At 32.7% G+C, this 26,545-nt stretch overlaps 1 protein-coding gene across 1 annotated transcript in view; it reads left to right on the top strand.

The window, feature by feature from the left end:
- The window catches only part of LOC147078414 (protein dissatisfaction-like), a 107,780-nt gene that overhangs the window by 26,242 nt on the left and 54,993 nt on the right, over positions 1-26,545 (top strand). Inside the window, exons 2-3 of the mRNA XM_085960469.1 lie at positions 10,536-10,616; positions 11,238-11,399. Coding sequence (XP_085816595.1) covers positions 10,536-10,616; positions 11,238-11,399 — 243 coding nt within the window. The remainder of the gene's footprint in view (positions 1-10,535; positions 10,617-11,237; positions 11,400-26,545) is intronic.

Here is a 26,545-nt window from a genome sequence, read left to right as displayed (position 1 = left end):
CTACGTCGACCTTCATATTAAAAATTAGGAATAATCAAATAGAATACTCCTTGGCTTATTAATATATTAATAAATTACTGTAATATAAATATAATCTTTGTGTGTGCATATGTATGTATTTAATATTTATCTTAAATGACAATATAAATTATTTTGTTAAATGTTAAAAGGTTATAATATGTACCTAATCCATTATTTCTGCATGTATTATGTATCAATTTTAAACTGATTGATAATCAATAACAATCAGTGCTCGAAATAGAAAATCTTACGAACCGGAGCGCTGAATAATCATTCTAAAATATGAAAGTGGGTTAAATATTTTTCGGATATTATAAGGGCGATATGCCTAGTAATCAGGGTTTCATTTATGCTTGAAGGAGCCCTCAGCTAATACACATTACCCCCCCCCCCCTCAGCAATACAACATTAAAATATAGTTTTTTTTAAAGGTACCTACTCATTTTTTGCAAAATCACTTATTTTTCATCAATTTTCTTAGAATTGGGTTCTTATCTTCAAAATTCTAGAAGCTCGTATATTTTTGTATTCCTTCGCTGCAAGGTTCTTTTGTGATTTCACATTATTTTTCGGGTTCTGTAGACCTACTAATTTTGGGTCCCGGACCTGTAGCCCTTTTTGTAAATTCAGTCCTGCTTGTAAGGGTAAATAATTACAAATTTGGAGCACATCTGAAATCCGAACAGCCTATATTATATTATAGACCTTGTAGGACTAATCGTTAATAAATAACATATTCTCACGAATCAGTTCTTACAACTTTAAAAAGTATATACCTACATGCAATATTATCTCAATAACATGAAACGGAACGCAATTTTCGAAGAATTCACGAGCCGGAACGGTATTTTTTAGAATTTCACGAACAGGAACGGCGCTCCGGCGCGTTCCGGTCTATTTCGAGCCCTGATAACAATGCTGATTAATTGCATATAAATGTTTTAAGGACAATACCAACCAATCGTTCACAATAAGTGTATCCAAATTTTTCATCCATGACTGAATTTCAAACACAATTATTAATAATAATTATCAATGGTAAGTTTGTAATATATCTCAACCGACTATTACTACTGATTAGCACTACTTATATATTATCAATTAAAATGTATAATAGGAATTTCTATTTGATAAGATCTTCAAGCAATATTCGTATTCAGTTGAATGTTGACAACCAAATTGCTGTACATCTATCTACCTGTTCTTGCACGGAAGTATTGAATCACCAACCAATGTATAGACTTACGTTGGTCGCAACGTAGGTTTTGAAGCCAAAATATTTTTTCTATGCACGCCTCTGCTGGCTGCCCTCCACCTTTTCCCGAATAAAGAGTAAATGTGTTTATATATTTTTTTCTAACAATCACCCATATTGGCCTAGTTGGTAAAGCAGTCGTCTCTACATACGAAGCCGTCGGTATTTCACATAAACGCATGTTGCTTTTTCAATGAGTATTTAAAATTCCTCGTAAAACGTCTTTTAATATAACCTTCACTCAGTAGTGGCCCAACAATAATAAATAAAATCACGTGTACGAGTGTAAATGTTATTTAGTTCATATAACTATTAGACACATTAAGCTTAATTTGTAATTAATAAGTGATACGTCAAGGCCTCCCTTAACTTATACAATTACAGCTAATTGCAATTACAGGTCTGGATTCCATTACCGGTGTGGTCACAATATATTTTTGTGATTTTCTCAACGTCTGTATGTTCGATTGTTTCACTTATACTACAGTATTAACATTGCAATTCACTATTGTCATTGGACATCGTGGCCTATTGTCCTACCAAAAAAAGCTATTCTACAATAATTCTCGGTATTTAGCTATGCTGTCAAGTACATACATCAGCCGTAACTGTAGTTATTGCTCCTTCGGTACCAACAAGTATCTACTCGCCGAGTGATACATCGTGCCCATTGTAATTTCATCATTTTGTTGACTTTTCTTACATCGTGCACTTTTTTATGCCTCTTATCCAATTGATTATGTTGTTGTCTATCTGCGATAAACTCAATATACATTTTTTATACCACTTTGCTCTCTGACGTGATTAGTAAAGTTTATGACGTATGTGAGCAGATTCGAAATTACTTAGGAAATTATATAAGCATATGCCACATTTTTTTGTAATTGTACCTATATGTATTACTTAGATAAATGCGATAAAAATAAAAGTTTTTTTAATATACTAACCCAAGTAGGCGTAAAAATCACCCGCCAAGCCTTTTCTTATTTCTCGGAGGAAAGTAAGAAAAACCCAGAAAGGAAATTAGCGAGATTGACGTAATCCGGCTAATTCTTTTTTTTTTGTGAAAGGGGAAGATCCGAACGAAGGGTTGCCATTATTTTTTGTAGCGTTGGAAGAAAACTTTCTCACTGTAAAAAAAGTATTGCTTACCTTATAGTCAGAAATTACTGTTAATTGATTTTTAATTAAAATATAATTGATACATATTGAATAACTATTTCATAGCACTATTAAGAAAAAAATATCAACATATTTTCTTCATGTGCCCTCTAGACAATTATCACTTATTTATTATTTTTAAAACTACAACGGGCCATAACACACAATGACAGTAGTGTACTAGTAGAAAAGGGGAATACCGTACCTTTGTTCTCTCATCATGTAACCGATATAATGTAGTTTTCTAGTTTTGATAATACACAAAAGATTCTCAACTCATTTTAGAACTTACGAACGAGATGTTTTGAGAAATAATGAGACAAGTTAATTCTCATTTCACGATATTTTTCAGATATTTTGAGCCTCTCATTTCTCGAGAAGTTATTAATGGCAATATTGATAAATCAAGAAACTTTTACCATAAAATATGTTCGTATTCCATGAAAAATATGTCATCTAGTAGCACGTTATACAAAAAACCTTCACTAGGTTGATTAGTTACAAATTCAGTTTATTAAACTTTCTCGGTCTCTATTACTAACTGCCACGTATTTCCATTAAAGTTGACAAGTACCTTTTAGGTACCACTATAATACGTAGCAATGAAAGCAGTGTTGGGCATAATACGTAAATATCACTGAATAAACCAAGGAAGCAGACAAGAGTATGCGGTATGATAGAAGTCACCAAGCAGATGAAAGTAAAATCGGCTGGATATGTAGCCCGGTGAGCAGACAACCGCTAGAGAAATGCCAAGGGGCACTAACTCTCTAAGGCTCAGAGGGACGCCCTAAAACCCGCTGGATAGACGAACTTACAAATTTTGGGTAAATGTACGTAGCAGCGAAAAACAAAGAGCTGATAAGAGTGGAGGGAGTTGAGGGAGGCTTTCATCCAGCAGTGGATTGACCCCGGTTGATGATGGTGATGAAACCGTGTCCACATTGGCAATAAGTTGCTGGCAACCTCATTAAATTTAGATTAAAATAATATTTGGTGAAATTTTTTTTGATAATCATCGTGAAATTTAATGAGGTTGCCAGCAACTTATTGCCAGTGTGGACACGGCGTAATAAATACACAACATAATATTGCTCCGCCCTCCTATATCCATCGTGGACTTCCACCTTTGACGGCTTCACCCTTAGCCAAATGACAATAAGGCAATGTCTGTTCGTATATCTCAAAAAGTATATTGACGACTCCAATTTTTTTTTCATTTTATGAAAATCTTCAATGAGAAATGCATTAGGTAGTGAAACTTTTGATCGATAGCGTCATAAACAAAAGTTATTTTTTAAGAACATATTAAGGGGAAACCGATGTTTGGAGTACCGGACCGCATGGAAATTTTAATAGAATTTGTTATTAATTATTATTAGCACCTGTGTATCAAATATCATGTATCTAGATATATGGGAAGTAGGTAAGTGACGAGACTTTAAAAGGGTTAGAAAAATGCTGCATATTATTGTCAAAAAACAATAAATACTTATTGTTGATAATAAGAAGAAAAAAATTTCTATCCAAATATAATAATCACTAACAGAAGATTATTGAAAAATGCGATAATTATTTACAGAAAAATAGATATATTCTATTTTTGGGTACATTGTGGAGCTTTTCCGATACACCCTTTTCAACCACGGTTCGACTCTACGCCGCCTCACAAATCCTCTCTCACTCCCTTAGAAAATAGCTCCCGGCACAAAGTGGCCAGAGAAGCTTTGTGAAGCATTAACTGACAATGGAGGCAAACGTCTTGGACGATCTTATAGTCGACGATGTGCGGAATTCGACAACTTATAGTATACTATTTCTATGTTCGCCTAAACTAACTAAACGCATTTTATTGTGATAAGTAGATCTATTCATCGCAAAACAAAGTTTAGAATCAACTTAGCTTATCCTTTGTTTCTTTATAGAATATGAACGAATAGTATATGACGTAATCCGTCAATTGTAATAATTTCAAAATAAAATAAACTTACTATTCACCAATAATAAGTTAAGCCCACGTAATTTTATCTTTCTTTACAAACCAACATAATAAATAAATAACCTAAGTACATGGATTTAAATATGTTAAAGCTGAAGATAAATTAATGATTAATTTAGCTGTAAATCATTGCGCATTGTAGATTCATTTGTAGCAAAATTTATATTGTTATCACCCTAATGTGTGAAAACGGCCAGCATTCAAACACAACTTTAGATTCTTGAATTATTAAATTTACAGATATTGCCTTGAATTCATTATCATATTATGTAGTGTTACCATCATAATAACAGATCGATAACACGTGTTATCTGATGTATTATTATAACTAGGATAAACACTAAAGCAGAGCCGGTTTGGTTTTATTTAAATTTGCCGCGTTTTTATCAAGACGCGCTCTATCCTGTGGCGAAAAAAATTACATAACTAGACATATAGATATTTTTTGAGTTGAAAAAAGTTGACCATAATGAAAACACGAACAAGTATTCCATTCAAAATGTAACTTCCCTAGGCGTGTTTTTTTTCGGGGCGAGAGAATGTAATATCTTGAACCACTTTCAATAATAAAAAAGCCAATTCTATAACCGCATATGTTGTATAATTACCATATGAAAGTGCTTTGTTAAATGTGTATTTAATCAGTACCGAAATAAATATGTTAATTTGAAAACAATGTGGCGCTTGATTGTGATCGATCTACCATTTGATTCAAGATTGTGTCCAGTTCCCTTCATTATAAAGTACCTGAAGCTCTAGTAATACAATAACTTATAAGTACAAAATTATAATGTACATACCTACATAAGCTGCTGACAGCTGAATAAACCGAACCTCGTATATTGAAATACAAAATTATAAAACAACACGTGTCATAGCCGTTGCCGGAACTACAAAATAACTGTGAAACACGGCGATGATAAACAATAGTAACTTATAATCCATTATCGTTTATTAATATTATATTATTCTTCATTACTTTAAAATTAATTTCTTGGAGCAAAAAGTACGTGTAAATATGAGAATAGCTGGAAACGTTTGAGAAGATGATTCTGCGGCAGATATATCAGTGAGAGCATGGGGTACAAAGTCTAGTCACTATCCTGAAATTTCTGAGGTTGAATTTAGCCGATTAAGTCATGTTCTGCGCATACTAAAGACATTCGAACCGAAAATGGTCCTCAATAGGAACGCAAAATGAAGAAGGCCAGTCGTGAGGCAAATGAGGAGACGTGTGAACAATGAAGCAATGGAGACTGCAGAAGATTACCATGACTAAAATAAAGTGCAAGAATTCAATTAAGCGTGGCGCTATTGGAAGAAGGAGATTAAGTAAAAGAAGTTTTTATTTTGAAATATGAAAACAATATCAGACAGTTTTTCTCACAGTAACAATAAAATAGATTACAGTATAATAAGGTAGGTAGGTACTTAATACTTGTTAAATTTAATAAAAAAAATATGCACAATCATTGTTCACGTACAGTAAATTTGATTGCATTTACAATCCATTTAAATTCCTTAGTCTCTGTTCCTAGACCAAAATATCATAATATAAATTTTTAAATAGTTGAGTGTTTTTATTATTAATTATTAATATAAAAGTTTTTAGCAAATTAAAAAGGTGACCATTAATAATCAAAAAACCCAACGTTGTATTTAATTGAAATTATTTGAATCTAATGTATTCTAATATTTATGTTAAATACATCATTAATTTCTGGTTTATTTTTTTATCCAATTTACGCCCATTTAAAGACAATTTATTTTATAAATATCCAAGAAGTACAAAACGTTCGCAAGATAGACCTAGAGGCCGCTGGATTGATGAAATGAAGTTCTGCGGAAGTACGTGACAACGGAACGCACAGCACCGAGAGAAGTGGGATCAGCTTGGAGAGGCCTTTATCCAGCAGTGGATAGATTCAGGCTGATGATGAATTTTATAAAAAGGTCTCCATTATTTCGTGGGGTATGTTAAGAATGATATGTATAGATCTGAAATATTTTTGATGAATTTGAAATTAAATAAAAATGCCACAATGATGAAAAATGATCACGTTAATTGGACGTCATCTTAATAGAGAAAAAATGCTGAAATGGTCACACCAGTAAGAAAAAGTTACACTCAAAGAAGAAGGCTTATTTGATTTTATTTTAAATATTATTTTAAAAAAACAGAATAGGTATACAATTCTAATAATGTATTGTTATGTTAAAAGCACAAAGAAAAGTACGACAACAACTTTTTAATAGTAGACGTCTATTGATGGAATTGGAATTACTGTCAAGTTATTTTCTGATGGTTTTCTGGGTTTACCAAGTTAGGTAAGTAATAATTTTTTTTTTCAAAGAGGAAGTGTTTACAAAATATTTAAATATATATGAAAAAATCAACCGTTGTTAGTATAATACGTATAGCCTTCAATCGTCTTAAATTTCCTTGTTCAAAGTTACAATAATGCCAACCCAAGCGAGAGCGACTCAAATGCCTCTTTGCATGAATCATCCCAACTAAGTCCTTCGGGTATTGGTCAAACAAAACATCGTTTCTCCTTTGTGTCAGATCATCATACAATATAAACGGAGAAACTGTTTTCCAATCTATCGTATACGTTCTTATCTGAAGTAATTACTATATTTAATAATCTAAGCCACCTAAATAATACGGATATCTTTAAACAAAATTATCTAAAAATATTAATTATGTAAATGTAATCTTTTCATACAGACACAGCGATAATTAATAAGATTTTTAAAGGAGGCTTCAAAACAGTCATACCGATATTTTTAAAATATGCGTTAGTATTTATCAAAAAAATAACAATATCCCTACACCTAACTTCAAAGAGGCCTATTAACATAATTAGTCAAACCAATAAGTACTATTACACAAAATAATGTGTTATCAAATATTAATAATAATTATTCTTAGTTACAGGATATGATTCTGGGGCAGTCGTCCATTTATATTTATAATAGGTGCACAGGTAGTTGGAATTTATGGTGTTTATTTTTTTATCCCAAAATCAGTCATTGACTTCCACATCCCTATTATGCAAGCCATTGTACAACTATAATAAACCTATTGTTAATAGTTAGTTTGTTTCGAAATAACAAAATATGATTACCAATATTAACAGAATTTGAAATAACATTTCAATTGTAGTTAAACATTTTGGCCGTGCTAGTTTAATTAGTAAATATTAAAGTCCCATTCAGTGTAAACAAAGATGTTGAATGTTTTTTAGACTGAGCTTCTTGCTGTTCCTTATAAAACTCTCTGGGGCAAATTTAAGTGTGACTTATATACAAAAGAAATATAGAGTACTTCCCAATTTCAGACTATGAATGAAAATTAGTGATCCTAAAGGTTCATTTTTGTATAATTTTTTATAGGTATATTTTTTAGGCGTCGTCTTTATAGTGAATGTTTTCTCCAGCGTCTTTATATTCTAAAAATATTCTTTTCTCTTTATTCTAACAACTATAATTGTTTAATAAGATGTTCCAAAGTGTGTTAAATAAAAGTATTTCATATCATGTGGTACATAGTGTTGAACATTTAAATAGAAAATAAATCTATTTCATACCTTCATAAAAAGACATTTTCTTTGCTTAGTAAAATTACGTTTATCATATAAAATAATACAGTATCTAAGACAAATAAGTCTACTTCAAAGAAAAAATACTCTTATGTGGTTCGTTCTTATCGATATGTAGAGTCTCTACGCTTATTTAATTTACGCTCTACGCCACGCCGTAGATGATGTAGCAATCGTTAAACATTAAATATATAAAATTAAGTAATAGCTATATATATCATGGTTATCATAATCAGTAGGTCATATTATATGCGCGTAATTCTCACCAGGTTAACCCTGGACAGCTGAGTGGTTTGCCGACACCAATGAAGATCCTGTCGCAAGTTACTGAGTTTAAAATTCAGTCTTTTCTATTTTCCGATTTATACTGTTAATAATTATCAATTTTTTTAAAACTGTCACTTCCCCAGGTTACTTACACAACAAACTGAAGATTCCATCTCAGATAAAGTGGAGAGACTTTTATTCTAAGCCCTTCAACGCTTCAAGAATGAATTTATTACTATTGTAACAATCTGAGATATTTCAATTCAGAACAAAATGTTAATAATGTCATTATGTTGATTGAAAATATAAAAGTGGTAAACATTTCTACGTGGATTTTAAAACATATATTTTATTGTACATACGCAAATATGTGGAAGAGAGACAATTGTATCGATTAATTGATTGAAAGTACTCATATAGAAAGAGAAAAACGCGTGTTCTAATCCCACTTACTTAATTTTTTACAGGATGTTTCTTAATAGATTTTTATAATAAAACTAAAATATTCAGATGATATAATAATTTAATTTATAATACCCTCTTTTATAAGTTTAACAAAGTAAATTTAAAGTCAAAATTTCATACTAATATAAACACTTTAAGACGCCTTAAAACTATTTCCTTGACAATAAATACAAATCGATTTTGATTTACATTACGTTTCCCTTTTCTTCTGATATTTTAAACGTGCGATAGTTGTCGATGTTTACACAAGATCACGACCCTAAGAACCGAGACGTGGACAATTCAAAAGCACGCTTAGAAGTTTATTTACCACTATATCACGCTGACACTAACACACGTGTGAAATATATAGCTACATATGTGATATTTTCTTTTCCGTAAGCTCTATTGCGGATTTTTCTTCTTGGAAACGTTCTTTGTTCTAGTTTAGACGGTAAAATTCGAAAGAAAGTTTTTGCTAGACACATCATGATTCAATGGGTTGGTGCAAACGTATTATACGTATAGTTTTTACCGAAATTGAGTTATTATACACAAAACAAGTCTTAATCATACATTTATTTATACTGTAAAAATTATACGTTCAAACTCAAACCTATTTTAGATGATAAATTGATTCATTGAAATTATATGTTTACAAAACATACAAAGACAAGATACAAAACATAATTTTCCCAAACTAATCGATTTATATGTTTTCTAGTATCTATATTCTTATGTCTAAATAATTACAAAATAAAAAGAACTTTTTATATACAGAGTTTTTAAATTTTCTGTTGGATCATATAAACTTGACTTGACTAGCTTAAACGATCAAAAAAAATACTTGATAGAAATAATACTGAAATGTCATATTGATTTCCATAGTAACGCACGTATATATTAATATTAATAATTTAGTTGCTAAGACCGACTTAGCAACCAATAATAGTTTTACTTTTTACGGATTTCTTCCGAAATAACTTTTCATACAAAACAGAATTAAGTGAAAATGAAAGCCATTCTACCTAAAGATGGCTAAAAGTATTAAAAAATGCATTGGCATCGTGTTCTGATATATTCTAAAAGTTTCAAATGTCGAAATTGGAAGTTAGTGAAAAATCGATTGCAAGATTTGTACCGGACAAACAACCACCTGACAAATAAGAATACGAGCTGAGAAAAACGTTGTAAAAATTAGTAGTCGTTACGTTTAACGTGGCATGGAAATATACATGTTGTGCATAACGACAAAAGGCCACAAAATAAACCGTATGTAATTTCATACAGTAGTGGGTTGACCGTGGTTAAATATGGTGATATGTATATTACTACTACGATAAATTTATATAATAACTACAAATACCCGCATGGCCGCAGTTTATTAATGAGAAAATAAACAGAAACACCATCCCTTTCGCCATTTTTTTATACTATATTCTTGTTTACACTGCCAAAACCGAGAGAAAGGCAATTTATTATAAGTTCTCAGGATGACAATTTTGATAGTAATTGGAACAGTATATTTTCCAATTAGCTAACCATTGACATTTAAAGGAGGCGAGTTGACACATATCGACTAATGTGACAGTATTAATTTATTGTAACATTAATCTCCAGTTTTTAATTTTGAATTTTATTATATAATACGTAATAAACAACAGAAGATATTAAACTAATTGGAAAACTTTACATACCCATATTTATATAGGTACATAACACATCCAACGCAGTTCGGACGCTGTACTTTACAAGTACATTAATAACTAATTGTTTTTTACAGGTGACAGACTTCTAGACATCCCATGCAATGTTTGCGGAGATCGTAGTTCTGGAAAACACTATGGGATTTACAGCTGCGATGGTAAGCTACTAATTTAAAATTCATGACGTATCATTGTAGCATATTATTTATATTATCAATTAAAATCGTCTGTAAATGAATTAAACAAGAATATTATTATTAATTTATGAGTCATTAATATAGTAGGTACATACTTCACACAATTTTATCAAGATCAGGACTAGTTGCACCCGCTTAGCAATTCTCTTTCAAAAACTTGATTTAATATACGAGTATATTGTAGGTAAGACAATATAACATCATATTATTACCTATATCATTTAATATAATCTTACATTTAATCAGCAATGTATTTTGAGAAACTTTGATTGAATTATTTTCGAATAGAGAAATTATCATTTAATTTATTTTATTGTTTTTAATAAATATTTTGTGTCAATAAAATATTAGTAGCACATTTCAAAATGTATTTTGTATTAATTGAAAATATCATACTGAGCAGACAAAACTGTTTATACTGTCTTCAAACTCTTTAATTTTAATTAATTAATTGATAAAATGTCTTTCTATTACTAATTATTGTCAATTAACGCTTTCGAAAAACGGATTTGCAGTAGTCAGTTTATCTCCTGTTTTTAATCTACGTTTGTATAGTTAAACTGAATAAATATTTTACTCCAGGGTGTTCAGGTTTCTTCAAGAGATCGATCCATCGGAATCGGGTGTACACGTGCAAGGCCGGAGGCGAGCTGAAAGGACGATGTCCGGTGGACAAGACGCACCGCAACCAGTGCAGAGCTTGCAGACTCGCCAAGTGCTTCCAGGCCAACATGAATAAAGACGGTCAGTGGAAAATTCAATATCTATCTTTACTTTCTGTCAGTTTGGTTATAACTGTGTGTCTTTATATGTTGTCCCTCCAGAAGTTTGACCAAGTTCAGTTCTATCAAAGATGATTAGTTTGGACTCCAGAACGATTTTAGAATGGTCGAATTGGTAACTAAAGAAAAATACTTATTCTCAGCGTTATGTTGATACCTTTCTTTGGTTTGGTTACATTATTAGGGCCAATATGTTTAGTCGAATCAAAATGGTTTTAATAACCGCCTTATCTTTAGCGGCCGTTTAGTAAGGAATGACAAAATATCGTACACATAATTCAAATAAAAATCATATTATACTTCGTTATAATTAATTTGATCTTGCGTACAAATAATCGAAATACAATACTACCTACATGCGTGTATATCCTCTTGAATTTTATTGAATTCCGCCACTATTTAATATATACTTAGATATATACATATATAATATATATAGATACTTACATATTAAGTATCTTGCTCTTAGTTAGGTTAATTTAATGGCGATATCTCTGCATCGGGTCCTTACTTATGTACGTTTATATTAAATTAATATATTCCTTATAATACGACAACAGGCTACGAAGTCCAATGACAGTAGTGTAGTTAGTAATAGAAGAGAATTAATCACAAACACCCATAATTTGAGAAAATCAAATAAACATGTTGTGACTTTACCGGAAATTAAGCCCGGGCCCCTGGATGAAAGGCCAGTGCTTTACGAACTAGACTACGAAGGTCATTTTTAGTACCACAACACTTGACTGGTATTGGCCTTTTTTATTTTGTTTCCATCTTTGATAGTCTACTAGGTACCGTCGCTTAAAAATAATTGCTTTGTCCGAGAATTCTCAAATCACCCCAACTATCTCAGTTTGTTTCTTACCGCTTGTAAGGATGCATATTATCTAGCCCGCCTTGCTGGTACGTTATTATATGATATGTATTATTTATTTAAATAATGATGGTTCATTGTAAATCGATGGATTCCGTTATGTGACTTCGCGCCGCAAACTTTTGCGTCGGAAATTGTTTCTTGCTAATTATTGTATTAATAATTTAGTTAACATATCAATAAACAACACATTAAAATTATAATAATTAAATGCTTATCCTTTTTATCTTGTGCACAGATATATCGCATGACATGTTCCACTTTATCATCCAAGGGGTACCTGATTACCCACTGCCCCTAAAGCGGAAGAAGGTTAATAAATAGGTGATTTTTAATATACTGTGCATTTCTGACCTATGCAATATGCTACACACTATTGTATTGAAACCACTATGGATATTCATCAGATTCATATATATGCATATATAATAGAAGCGAATCATATCGCCCTCGTAGACTAAAGTTCACGAAGCGATTCCGTTGATAATTCGAAACATTTTTAATAATATAACTCAATACTTTTCCACTTGGCAACGAATTTTTAAAGTAGAATTTTCTTAGTGTTGGTCATTTGATTTTTGTTTGAAGAAACAAGAAGTTAATTTAATTTTTTAAATTCATAACCTATGGATCAATAAGCGGCGATTGTAGCTTCTATTTTACTGTGGGCACTATATTATTAGTTAGGTATTAGTTATTATTTTTTGTCTGTTTTGTTTTATCCTGCCGAATGATTTTTTTATAACTGTTTGCTAGACATATTCCCCCTGTGCGTATTGGACTTTAGTCCAATTATTGAACATACCTAATTTAAAAACACCTCAGTATATACCTACTAAAAAAAAACTTTTTTTTTCTTGAAAAAAATACGACGCCCGATGCCAATGTGCTTTAAAAATTAAGCTACGGGCATCCTATTTAATTACGACCAAATTAACTAATAATTTTTAGCATTTTTAAATTATGTATGATCAATATATAAAGTATTACATTCTCATATGTTGAGAATTATTCGTCGAATAAAATAAATAGTTTATTATTATATTATTCTATTGCATATCAGAACCCAGCTAAAGAGTTTAAATGTTTTTATTTCATTGAAAATACAACTTATTTTTTTAATGTTTTGAATACGCGAAAGCGTGAACGGCCGGAATCAATATACGGTGTATATTGTGTAATGATTCACTGCTGACGGCGGAGGGTTGAAGCGATGCAGATGTTCTGATTAATCGAGGTATGGGGTACTTACTACCCCATTTCGAGTAGGTATGCAAAAAAATAAAAACAATTAAAATTAGATACACCTCTAGGGTTAAGTAGGGTAAAACCTATTAATGATCATAATAATGCAACGACGCTACTGTAGTCACGTTAAAAGTATTTTTAATTATATGTGGAAAATATGCTAGCTTAGATTTTGGTTATATTTCATTTTGATGACATTTCCATCGACTGGCGGGAAATATATTACTGTATATTTTATATACTTACAGAGTGATAAATAAAAAGCGTTCAATGATAAAAAGGCTTAGTAATCGAAAGAAATATTACGGCAAAATACATTCAATGGGTTTCACAATCACTACTACCTTTGTCAACTAAGAATCCATTATAAAACCAATATCATTCACGCTGTGCTCCGATTCTACCCTTCTGACAAATGGCGCCGTTTCTTCTCGGGAATATAGTGAAATAAATAGTCTCAAAAATGTATCCATATATTATGGGAACTAATAAAAAACGGTATTATATTTACCTCAAATGCATAGAATATAATGTTGGTAGTGCCTACGATAAATCGAAATAACGTCGAAAGCCATCTATCTATTATATCAAAATAGAATGACAGCTGCGAAATTTTGAATTAGCGCGGCAACGTCGCAATGAAAGTTGTCATGTTTTTATATCCGATTTCTCAATAGTTATTAATTTTTTTTTTAGATATTTAAAGTTAACAAAAATTATATTTAAGTACTTAATAATATCAAAAAAATAATTGTTTTGCTCTCCATTTTAATAATCTTCAACACCATCGACGTCAATGTATGGTAACTAAGCACGAAATTCTCGTTACAATTTGTAAACCATAATCCGTATACTAGAAGATAAAACAGCCAAAGCAGTTAATAATAATATTAATTCAAATATATTTTGACTTGTCATTGATAGATACCTACTTCAAATGCATGATGTACCTACTACATTTAATTGTCAACCGATACTTTATTTTTTATAATAATTGTTGAAATTTACAATAGAGTAGAGCAATTAACGTGGTTGGCCGGCCGACTTTGAATCAAATAAAACTATCTCGTCCACTTCTATCTACCTACACCTTTGCTAACCAAAAGGTTGGTGATTTTGGGAGATTGGCCGAGAACTACTGTAGACGTTATTTTTCAAATCGGCCATGAGGGGTTTTCATGACACATTAGTTAATTTCATTATATTGGTTAAATTAAACCATAAGTGTTACTAAACCAACACACCATTTGTTATTAATTTAATAACCCAGTGGCGTTTGGCCATAGATGAGAGACATCCCATGAAATAATCGGTAAAGTATTATGTAATGAAATCATGTAAGTAGTTATTTATTAATTTTACTTTTTCTGAAGGTTCTATATTATAATTATTATATACTTAAATATTTAAAAATATATCAGGCTACTACGCTGCCATAGTATTTTATTGTAAGATTCAATATTTATAAATCTTGTAGGAGTAATATTATGTATCGATTAGTAGGCTATATTATTTTTTTTAAATATTGGTCGGCATTTTTGTTGTTGAAAACATATACATACTATTGTACATATAGAATCTTCATGAATCTAGTATGACGTATAACTATAAAATCACGTAAATATAATGGTTAAAGCTATATAATTATGAGAATATAATATAATACTCGCAGAAGTAGGTGCCCCGACTCTCCGGTGATAAGGGTATGAGGTTAGGAGTTAGGCGGTATCCATCAAGCTCGTAGCAACTTGATCTTAGGAGTTTGCCTGAGTAACTTAGGCAGCACTTGCGGTGACGTATGAAGCAAAGTATACACAAGACATCTGCGTCGATATAATTAATTAAAACCGGGTTACGAATTAATTAATATTAATTTTATAATACAAAAAAAATATGACGAATGAAATAACTTTAAGCAAGGGTGTCCGAAAATATCATCGCCCAGAGAGCAAATAAAATTAAAAGAATGATAGCTGCCTTATACTACTCCCTATGGAAGCAAATGCCGTGTGTATTGAGACCAGTCACACATACATACAAACTCGTCTAACTACCTCTCGATGTGATTTTGTTGTCATTCACAAAACACATGTAACGTAATGTAGTGCGTTTGACGTTGAGGAGTCATCTTCACTCTTGATTTTGTATGTGTGACCGGGCTAAGGGTTTATATTTGGTAGTAAAACATAAAAATAGTAGAGTGGTTTTTTTCAGTATTAGGTACAAAAAAGTGGATTTATAACAGCCATAAAGTGTATTTTTTTTTGTAAATAGGTTATTAAAATGTCTTGCTCGGTGTAACATACCATTCTGCTTTATTCTATAAATTATTGGCCGATGAATATTATTTATACGTTTAATTCCTGTCTTTTAACGGAAATGAGGGTGTGGGGTGTAATCACTTATCCAAAGTAATAAAAAAATTCTCTCTTAATTCAAGTAGTTGAATCCATAGTATGTAACTTTTGATTTTATTTTGCATAACACCCACAAAGTACATCAGTATTTCAATTTTACGGAAGACACAGCAGACTTTGTATTTTATAAAAATGGGTAGGTATTACTGATTTTAATTTATTTTAATAACACTTTTTTAATTGTCATGTAATATTCTTCATGCTTTTTAATAACTAGGTACCTACCACATTTTATAAATGAAGCAGTATCAATTAAACGCTCGTAGGTGTAATATAAATAGCAATTAATTTACGTAAAGACGAATGACAGTAAATTCTATGTTCGTTTGTTTTGAAAATCATGTATCGAATTAGTATAAGTGTATTTCAAAATTTTGATATTAGGCGCGACGGAAATACTCTTTAAAATGTTTATATATTTGAAGAAATAATATTATTGAAATAGCTTTGACGCAATCGTCTATCTCGCCACCCAAACTCCAACTCTCGTCAAAGTTGGAGTAAGTTAGTAACACGGCGCGAGAGATATTTACAGCTTTCAACTTACCACATACCTTTTCTATATAACCATTTTCACCAACAAAAGGGTTCACATCTTGTATATTCGTTTAATTGGTTAAGTTTATGAGCAATGTGTATTATGAATTCGTGTTTTTATCACTTTGTGACTAAGCATTAAAACACAATAATTTATACGAGACGTACCATTTTTGATTGGTTATTAATATTATGAACATCGTAAGGGGTATTTTGAAGTGTAAAATTTTGACGCATTTTTTATATTAAGGTTATACTTCAGTTGAGGGATGGTCTAAAAAGATCGTGGCTAGGCGATGCGCGTATTGTGCAAATGACGCGTGTCGAATGAAATATAATTTGTCATAAAAATCCAACATGCGTCCATTTAATGTTATGTTTATTGTTATATTACTAATAATAATAGTATATTCATTGACTTGTTTTCTTTTTTAAGTACATACGTAAAGTATTTTAGTCACCTTTACACGATTTAAGAATATTTTCATCCGACGTCATGACAAAACAAATCGACGTGCGGACACCCCGACTGTCTGTCTCTGATTGTAGACTAGTGAGAAATTCGTCACACCTACTGTTGAAAATTATTTGCCGTTTCACTGAAGTACGCTCTGGTCAGCAACGGCTTAGTAGAGTTACATTAATATCGCTTACACACAACTGTTAAAGAAATATACATAGCGAGACAAAAAGTATACCATTGTATAGATAGATAAAGCAGTCGTTTAATGGTAAATTAATGTCAGGTCCAAATCAAACTTTAAGATGGTGGGGAAAAGGCCACAACATCTGCATTCTGGTGGGCATTTTAGGCGCAAAATTGAGAAAGCTCAACCGATACGGACAGCTACATAATACGTTGTAAATCGTTAATTCATTAATACAATAAAAAAAAACAAATTCAACATTTTATTTTTTAATGCACGTCCATAAACTCTCCGGCACACTTCAATGGTGAACAACTCAAGCTTTGTGTCGTGCCGGATGTTCCAATTTTAAAATACATCTCTTCTAAATATTCGATGAAAGAATTTTTAAATACGTGATTGTCGTGTGCAACACTATCAATCTATCCTATATGAGGTGAATCAAGTATTCATTTACTTTCAGGTTTTCAAAATGTAATTTTTTGTCAGTTATTGGTATATTCAACTTGTAAAGCTGAAAATGTTATTTTATTTATAAAATGATCCACTGCTGGATGAAGACTTACCCGAGCTCCCTCCACTTTTCTCGGTCTCTAGTTGTTCGCTGCCATATACATCTACCAAACTTTTCATTTATCTAGTGGGTGTTAGAGCGTCCCTGTGGAAATTTAGCGCTCTTTGAGTACCACTGTATGACGGCATTCGTCCAGCGGTTGTCCACTCGCCGAGCGACATGTCCAGCCGTTTGCCATTTCATCTGCTTAGCGACTTCTATCACTTCGCGTACTCTTTTCTCCTTCCTTATCCATTTGTTTTTTTTCCCGATCTTTGCGTGTTATGCCCAACATAAATCTTTTCATGCCACGTCGCGCTATTCGTATTTTTTTATTTCTATTACATTATCAGTCCATTTTTTACATGCATACGTGAGCGTTAGTGGCACACATCAGTTGAACACTTGACGCTTAAGACTCAATGGGAGATCATTTTTGAAGATACTATTCAGACGCTAGAGTGACAAAGTGACTCTAGACCATTGATATACTACCTCTGGACATATATTTATTTTAAAAAATATTAGTCTCGATTGCAGATCTAATTATTAAATAGTATTTAAATCTGCCACTACTTTATCACGTTGTAATTGTATTACTTACGGATGGAATTAAAAATCAATTCGTATTATTCGTGACAAGAAAATTGTGTGTTTAGAATAATTTTGCATTTTAAAAGTTGTAAGATATGTTCAGAATTTTATAATCTAGCATTCAGAAGTAGTAGAGAAAATGTGTCCTGGCTTTTAATTGAACGATATAATTCTGCCATGGAAATATCTCAATATAAATATAAGACATTCTTCAATAGAAGGGAAATACAGCGATATATATATACAAATCATATTATCTATTAAATTTCAATACTAGTCATATTAATTTAGACTAAGTCTATGTTTATAACTAGGTAACTTTGCGTCGGAATATTGACCATCGGTTCGTGACGTTTCAGAAATCGGCCAGCAGCCAATCAGCCAAGCTCAATAACGATATGCAAACAGAACCCATCGGAAGTGCAAACTTTGCGACATTTTAAACTCCAGTTCCGTCCTATTTTCAGCTTTTCGTATTATTGGAAATTGGCTTCAAATTCAGGCATGACCTAAGTATATACACATGCAGCATATTATTATAGACATTCATCATAAACTTACTGTACGTTATAATTAACATTATATATATAATATATATATATATGTATAATATACTTAACATTATTCAACTTCTATTACGAAGTTTGACCGACTTGTAGTTGATTAATTAATTCCCTATAACAAAAGAAAAACAAGATAATTCTATATTGCTGTGTGAAATTTATTAAGAGGCCACCTATATACTGAAACCGTATGCGGTTTAGATCCGTGTGCCATACTAAACTTATGATTTTTGTTCATGAAAATATATTTTCACTAAATTTGTAAGTGTAAGTGTATGGCATAAACGGATACGATCAGATGCTTATAATATACTTTGTGTAAATATATTTCCATGACTAGAAAAGATAAGCTTAGTATAGCACACGGTTCAAAACCGCATACGGTTTCAGTCCATGGTTGGCCTATTATTCAGGGTCATTGATTCGACTTGTGTTTTTATCTCATGTACGAAGCATTACGATTAATTTGGCATATTCTATGCACGTAGGATTAACCTCCGTTTTACTTTTGGGCACAGACTCTAGATTATTAGTTTCAACGTCGGTTACCTCCATATTCAACCAGACAGATTTATAAGCTTATAGCGCAATAGATTTACGTGCAGCAATAGTGTACCTATATTTTAAACTATCGCGATAATAACTTACTGTTTACCCATAAAAGTGCTGACTGTGTCGCCAACCACATTATTCAAGAGTAAGCGAAACGCGAAGCTGTCATTTTATAGTACTATTTGACAGGTAGTTAAAATCGGATAACCTCAAAGTGAGTCTCTGCGCGATGTAGTTCGTTTACTTACTGCCAGGTTCGCCACTATTGTTCTATTGCGCAGACGCAGATATCAATCAAATACAACAGTCGCGTAAAAATTCAGATGCTTCCGAACTTTTTTGGTTCATGCATGCAATCTTTACATGTTTACACGCGCATTTCTTTGTTATGGTCGCAATAATATGTACTGTCGGCAGTAAATCCATGCACGTGTAAACGGGGTATTATGTATTAAAATGATGAAGAAAATTAATTATAATCACTATACATTACAAAACAATAACACTAGGTGTTACTTTAATAAGTTTGTACAAATGTTTTTGTTTCACCGCAAATAACGTTAATAATTAGTAGGTACGGATTGAAGTATAGCCTTTATAAATATGAGCAATTCGAGCTAACAGAAAATTGAAGGAGTTAGACCAGTTAGTATGGGGCAATTTACGTCATCATCGTCATCAACCTAGGTTACTATTCAACGAAGCCCTTTATTGCATTCCTGTCGGTTCTATGCATCTTGTTGTGACGTGCTTCCACAGAACGAATTGATGTCGTATACCCGGTTTATGTTCCCTTATGAACATCTCTTGAGTACCACTAGACGACTAAATTTGTTCAACGTTTGTCTTTTTTTGTGCCTATACGTTTTACCAAACTATATTAAATCGCATTCCCTCATCCAATTATTCAGTTTTTTGTCCTTGAAAGTTTTGCCCAGCGAATACCATTCCATATAATATTGTACTATGGACCTCTCTTTTACTGCAGGTATATGTTTTATATGAATGTTTAATTAATGAGAACACTCTGGTTGAACACTGAGATTAACTACGTGCATATTGATGAAGTAAAAATCTTGAGATCTAAGTGTAGGCATGTGTGTAGATTGCAGACATTTAAAACGCGTTTACAGAATTACTTGCACGCCACTCGGTTAAATTGAGCGCAAAACTGGGTAGACAAAAAGCTCTGCCTCTGGCACCTACAGTGTGGTTTGTAGATTAAATTGATGCAACGTGTTTCACCGCATATTAATCGCCTGAAAATATATATTTTCTTTTTTAAATATTTCAATACTTATTTTGTTAACTCAGCGTATTAATAATATTTGTAGTAGGTACTAAAATTGGAATATTAGGTGAAACTTGTTTTTTATCTATATACCTATTAATTGTTACTTACAGTCACCATCACTATAAGCAACTATCATGGTGGGATTGTTGAGTTGGTACATTCAATCATTGGTTGCCAGCAGAAGTATTGGGCCTCAGTTCGAAGCAGTAGTTCCGCATTTTGACAATATATATGAATAATATATATGACAATATATGAATGTAGACACGTAGCTAAATTCAACCATGTAAATCATAAGTGGAATGCTCCCCTCTAAGCAAGGCATACAAAGTTGCCAACAGAGACAAGTGACACTGCTGCAAAGAGATGTCGCATCACGCTCTAAGTCGGCTCGCACATTGGAACTCGTCTCGCCTAAAAACGTGTCGAATACGTCAATGTGACGTCATCGTTATTTAACGAAACAACATAACACGTGTTGCCAAATGGAGCTTCGCAGATCGACCGAATGCAACTGTTTCGTCTGAAAAAAACATCTGGCTGTTGCATTCGACATGTTGCATCCTTCTCGGGCTCCGAGTCGGAGGGTCGAAGTCACAAAGAAACACATACGAATTGGTCATTCCTATACCGGCTCGCCGATCGCCGCATTGAAATATCAATACGTTTCGAAGGCTACGCGCGACTGTCGCTAGATAGATGTGCGAGGTTGTGTCATGCAACACTGGCCGCCTGTTCTCGGAAAATTTGATTTATGGCGGTAAGGCACACGAGGCGAGTTGTGATGTGCGAGCCGGCTAAGTGGACTCGCACATCAGAACTCGCCGCATGCGTCTTACGACAAATTCGTCGATGTGACGTCATCGTAAACCAAGAAACAAACGTTATCAAATGGAGCTTCGCAGATTGGCCGGTGCAACTGCGACGCGAGACGATCCGCAGATGCAACATGTCGCATTTCCTACAGCCTGCATGTTGTATCTAAAAAAAGTCGATTCCGCGCAAGCACACAGCTGCACAAACGGCCATTTCTCTCCAGACTGTCGCCGCGTTCGGAGCAGCCACGATGCGGCGAATGTCGATATCGCTAGGCAGATGTGCGAGGTTTTATCAAGGAACACCGCCTGCCCGTTCTCGGAAGCTTTGATTTATGGCGGTTAGGTACACGAGGCGAGTTGTGATGTGCGAGCCGGCTAACGGCTGCCTGTTGCCAGATTCAAACGGCGAGCTTTCGCTTCTACCGTGGCCGGTAATATCAATACTGAATGATAGAAAAAGACCTGATTCAAATAAAAATGATGAATCTGGAGAAATTTGATGCCATAAATGACAGGTATTTAATCTGGAGCGAACTCCAATCTAGTGATATACTTACCCAATAGTAAAACTCATCTCCTCTGCAAATCTGTGGTGAACGGCAACTTGAATAGCTCTTCCTTTTCTGTACACATTTTAGGACATTCTTAGATGATTTGATTTATTTCTCCGCCACATTGCCATGTTTAACGGGTAACAAGACCAAGCACAAAGAGCTTGACAGCGCGTAATGGCGTGTAGTCAAAGCGGTTTTCTCCATTCACCATTTTATATTTGAAAAAAAAAACATATATTATGTGTACCTGTCTTTGGTGGAGGCATCTAATTTTTTCTGCCAAGTCAATAACACCGCATCCAGCGTCATTGGACATATAGTCCGCTTCATCATAAATAAGGCAGGGAGGTGTAATATAAAAATCACCGGCGTCGCGTATCTCTATATTAAGCAGATCGAGAGGGAGGACCCTAGCCAAGATAGGGAGTGTTTTTGTTGAAGTTATACGGTAGTCGGTAGGTATTTGTAATTGACGACAGAGCATTGCGCTGACCACTTAAAAGAAATCCAATGATAACAATACTTTAATCTCCGGTCATAATTATTTTTTGTGACTGAATATTATGATACTAGGAAAGAGATACATACATACATACGAGAAAGCCACCAAGTCCCTAAACCTGCATTTTCTGAGGGACAGTCTACCATCCACCCAACTGATGAAAATACGCTGGTGTAGCTGGTCTAGCGGTGGTTCTCTTGTAAGAGATATCTCTTGAAAATTCAACTATGATTAAAACTCTGTGTGTATTAAATTTATATGTTGTCTTCTATACCTTGCCAACACAAGACTTTTGGATAAATTATAACGTTGTCGGTTTGAAACGTACTTTTTTTCACACACCCTGTGCTTCGAGGCACACTGTATGAAAATACTTTTGTTTGAGCCAATCTGATGTCAACCCCTATTTGTTTTTAGCCTTACAACAAAGAGTATTAAACTTTTCAATTATCTTTTTATCGCGTTACCCTTCCACCGGCCGGGAGGCGAAATTAATTTTGTCGACTTCGCCGAAAGCTTTCAGAAATCTCCATGCGAACCTACCGGCAGACATTTCAACTTGTTACTGTCACTCTCTTGTTTGAGGAGTGGAGATGGGAGACGAAGATCAAATACACTTCAACACGGTCTATAAATTTATGCTGATTCTTTGCAGTTTCAGCCGTGAACGAAATCTCTTTCAAAAGATTATAACTTTCGGAAACATTCATTGTTTTACCCTTGAATTGCGAAAAACTTTCGATTCATCCATAATCCTTTTATCAATTTAATGAAATATAATAATATTATATTTATCATATTCTGAATAAATCAAAATTGTAATCTTTATTTATAATGGTTAACTGGAATGAGTTAGTCTACGGATTGTTTGAGATCAAAATACCGGCCTGCATTATACCTCTATGCTGTAAAAATATTTATCTTAGATAATATTGTTATACTATTCATGTGTGCCAACAGTGGACAAAAGTATCAAAAAGCCCGAGTCCAAATCATTAGCTGGAATAAATCGCTATATTGTGTGTGTATTGGGTCCATAGCAAAGATCCAATGGGATGGGAGAATAGTAAACATCCATTTCCCGTAAAAAAATCTGTAGAGATATCATCCACTATATGCAGTCTCAGATGCTCTGTTTGTAGCATACATATCAATAACAGTGTACATAATTTTGTAAAATAAATGGGTGTGTACATCCAATTTATGATTTTTTATCTGGTTGTGAAAAATAGACTGGTAATGAAAGAAAACAATTTTTCTACGTCTAAATTTAAATTACAACAATGAACCGTTAATCCAAAAAATATATAATTAATTCTTCGTACCTACTTTATCCATGTGTTTTTTTTTAAAATATGATTGCCAAATGTATCTATGTAATTTAAACTTACATTTTAACTGGCACAAAAATAATTTGGCATATGAACTATATAATAGCTGGTATTTTGTTATATAGGTACTTGTTTAAAACAATAAGCTCAACATATATTTTTTTGAATTCTTTCTATCGGCACGTAAATACAATCAATCATCATACGTCTGAATGAATTCGTCAACTTAACATTTATAACGTGATTTTTATAGGACATAGTAGTAGGTGGTAGCAACACTGGAATGCATGTTTTCGCTTATTTTTACAGAGCTTTTGCGTAGGTACATATAGAGTTGCGGTTTAGATCACGGAAGCTTTTCGTTACCAGCTCGCCTTTCACAGGTGTGGCAATATACAGTGACGTGGATGGTATAATCTTTTTAATTATAAAAAACCAAAAAGCTTGAGTTTTGTGTAATTTCAATTAATAAACAGGGGTGGAAGTCACTTATTTATTTGTAATGGCCGGAACCAAATAGTTTTTTTTGAATCATTCAAAAATATAAATATTTATCTATTTATAACTAAACTATACAGTGTTGTGTATACTATACAATGTATCATCACCAGTCAATTTTGACCCACTGCTGGATGAAGGCCTTTCTTAGCTCCTTCCACTCTTCTCGGTTCCTAGTTCTTCGCTGCCACGTACATCAACAGAACTTTATGATTATGTAGTACCTACCCATTGGATACCACTGTATGACGGCATTTATCTAGAAATTGTCCACTCACCGAGCAACATGTTCAAATCCATTGCCACTTAATCTGCTTACCGACTCAAAATTGATGTATTTTGTTCAGAAAACTATTACCATAAATTGCTGAAGATTTTAGCATTTGTATACTGTCCGCTACTGTTCTGAATTTGAATGACGTCGAAACAATCTCTCAGTTTTAAAAAGTCATAATGCTCTTCGCCTAGTTAAGACAGTAATCGATGTTCTGCTTACTGTCTTAACTAGTCGTTTTATGTGAACGAAGTATGTTGTCTTTTTGGTTTTTACTTTTATGATTATTTATGTGGCATTTTATCATAGACGTTCGTAACTTTGTCTCTTCAGTATGTAAGTCTTAAAATTAATCATACCGCTTATTTTTATATCTATATCTAAATCCTTCATAATAAATTATCAAGATCGAGTTTGCCTTCTTTGATGTGTCTAAATTGCATTACATATAAAAGCTAATACAATTGTAGTGTTCGATGTGTGGGTTGTGGTGTTGAGGGTGATGATGAAAAAAATCGAAGATGTATGCAGGAGCAAGTATTAATAAGTTATACGATATTATAAATACAATGACAGTACATATTACGTACTGAGATAGTTACGAGCCGGGTACTTAGATTCGAGTGACATTTTGATCAGTATTCATAATTTATACAGTCGAAAGTAATACCTAAACAATATATTCCTGTACATAATTATAATATTGAACGAGTCAGCGGTTTAAAAACGAGTAGCTGTGAATTTTATTTATTATTACAGTCATAATATAATATGATACTATGGGAAAGGATATAAGACAAATTTTCCATTGCGATACCGTATTTAATATCGCCAATCAATTTGCTGAGAAAGGTAAACAGTAAAGTTGTTTACCGGTATTATGAGTTGCTGGGAATTTATTACTGCGGTCAAATAATTTGATACATTAAAAATAGATATTTGATCAATAATATACTGACAGCTACACAATAAATAAATATGAATAAAAATAAATTAATTTATTCGCTATGTTGGTACGCCAATGTTTAAACATAAAGGGCCAAACACAAAGAATCCGTGAAATACGTTCGTGCCAGGCATCACTAAGCTGGCCTGTGAACATGACTGGACGACCCTGCCCCGCCTGTAAATATGGAGGCTTCACCTGAAAATGTTCGCATAAAACACGTACAGGAAAAGCGCTAGAAACATACCTAATAGTATATACACCTACGGACATATTATGGAATCCCACGTAAATCTGTAGCGTATTATGGTGTTACTGGTTTCGTAGAAAACCTAGAAAATAAAACGTAGAAGGTGAGTGTAAATATGAAATCTCGATACAAGATATTACATATTTAAAATTAAATTTAAAGTTACATATAATTTGTTTTTATACAGGACACATTCTCATAATTATATAATTAAATATATATAATACATAGTTATATAATAATATTTAATATAAAAATCTCAATATGAATGTGGATACGTTGGCATAATAAACAAAAATAATTACAAGATAAAACGATCTTTTTATATACAACGTTTTTAAATTTTCTGTTGAATCATATAAACTTGACTTGACTAGCTTAAACGATCAAAAAAATTGTATTTGATAGAAATAGTACTGAAATGTCATTTTGACACTCATATTAATTTCTATAGTAACGCACATATGTATTGATAATTTCCTAGTAACCAATAATATTGGATTGGACTACGGATTTCTTCCGAAATAACTTTTCATACAAAACAGAATTAACTGAACATGAATTTAATTCTACTTAAAGATGGCTAAAAGTATAAAAAATGCATTGGCATCGTGTTTTGATATATTCTAAAAGTTTAACATGTCCAGCTAGTC

The sequence above is a fragment of the Rhyacophila brunnea genome, unplaced genomic scaffold, assembly GCF_057557595.1.
Source record: "Rhyacophila brunnea isolate RB1 unplaced genomic scaffold, BYU_Rbru_1.0 scaffold_11, whole genome shotgun sequence".
In the NCBI taxonomy this organism is placed as follows: domain Eukaryota; kingdom Metazoa; phylum Arthropoda; class Insecta; order Trichoptera; family Rhyacophilidae; genus Rhyacophila; species Rhyacophila brunnea.
This window is presented reverse-complemented; position numbering and strand designations above follow the sequence as displayed.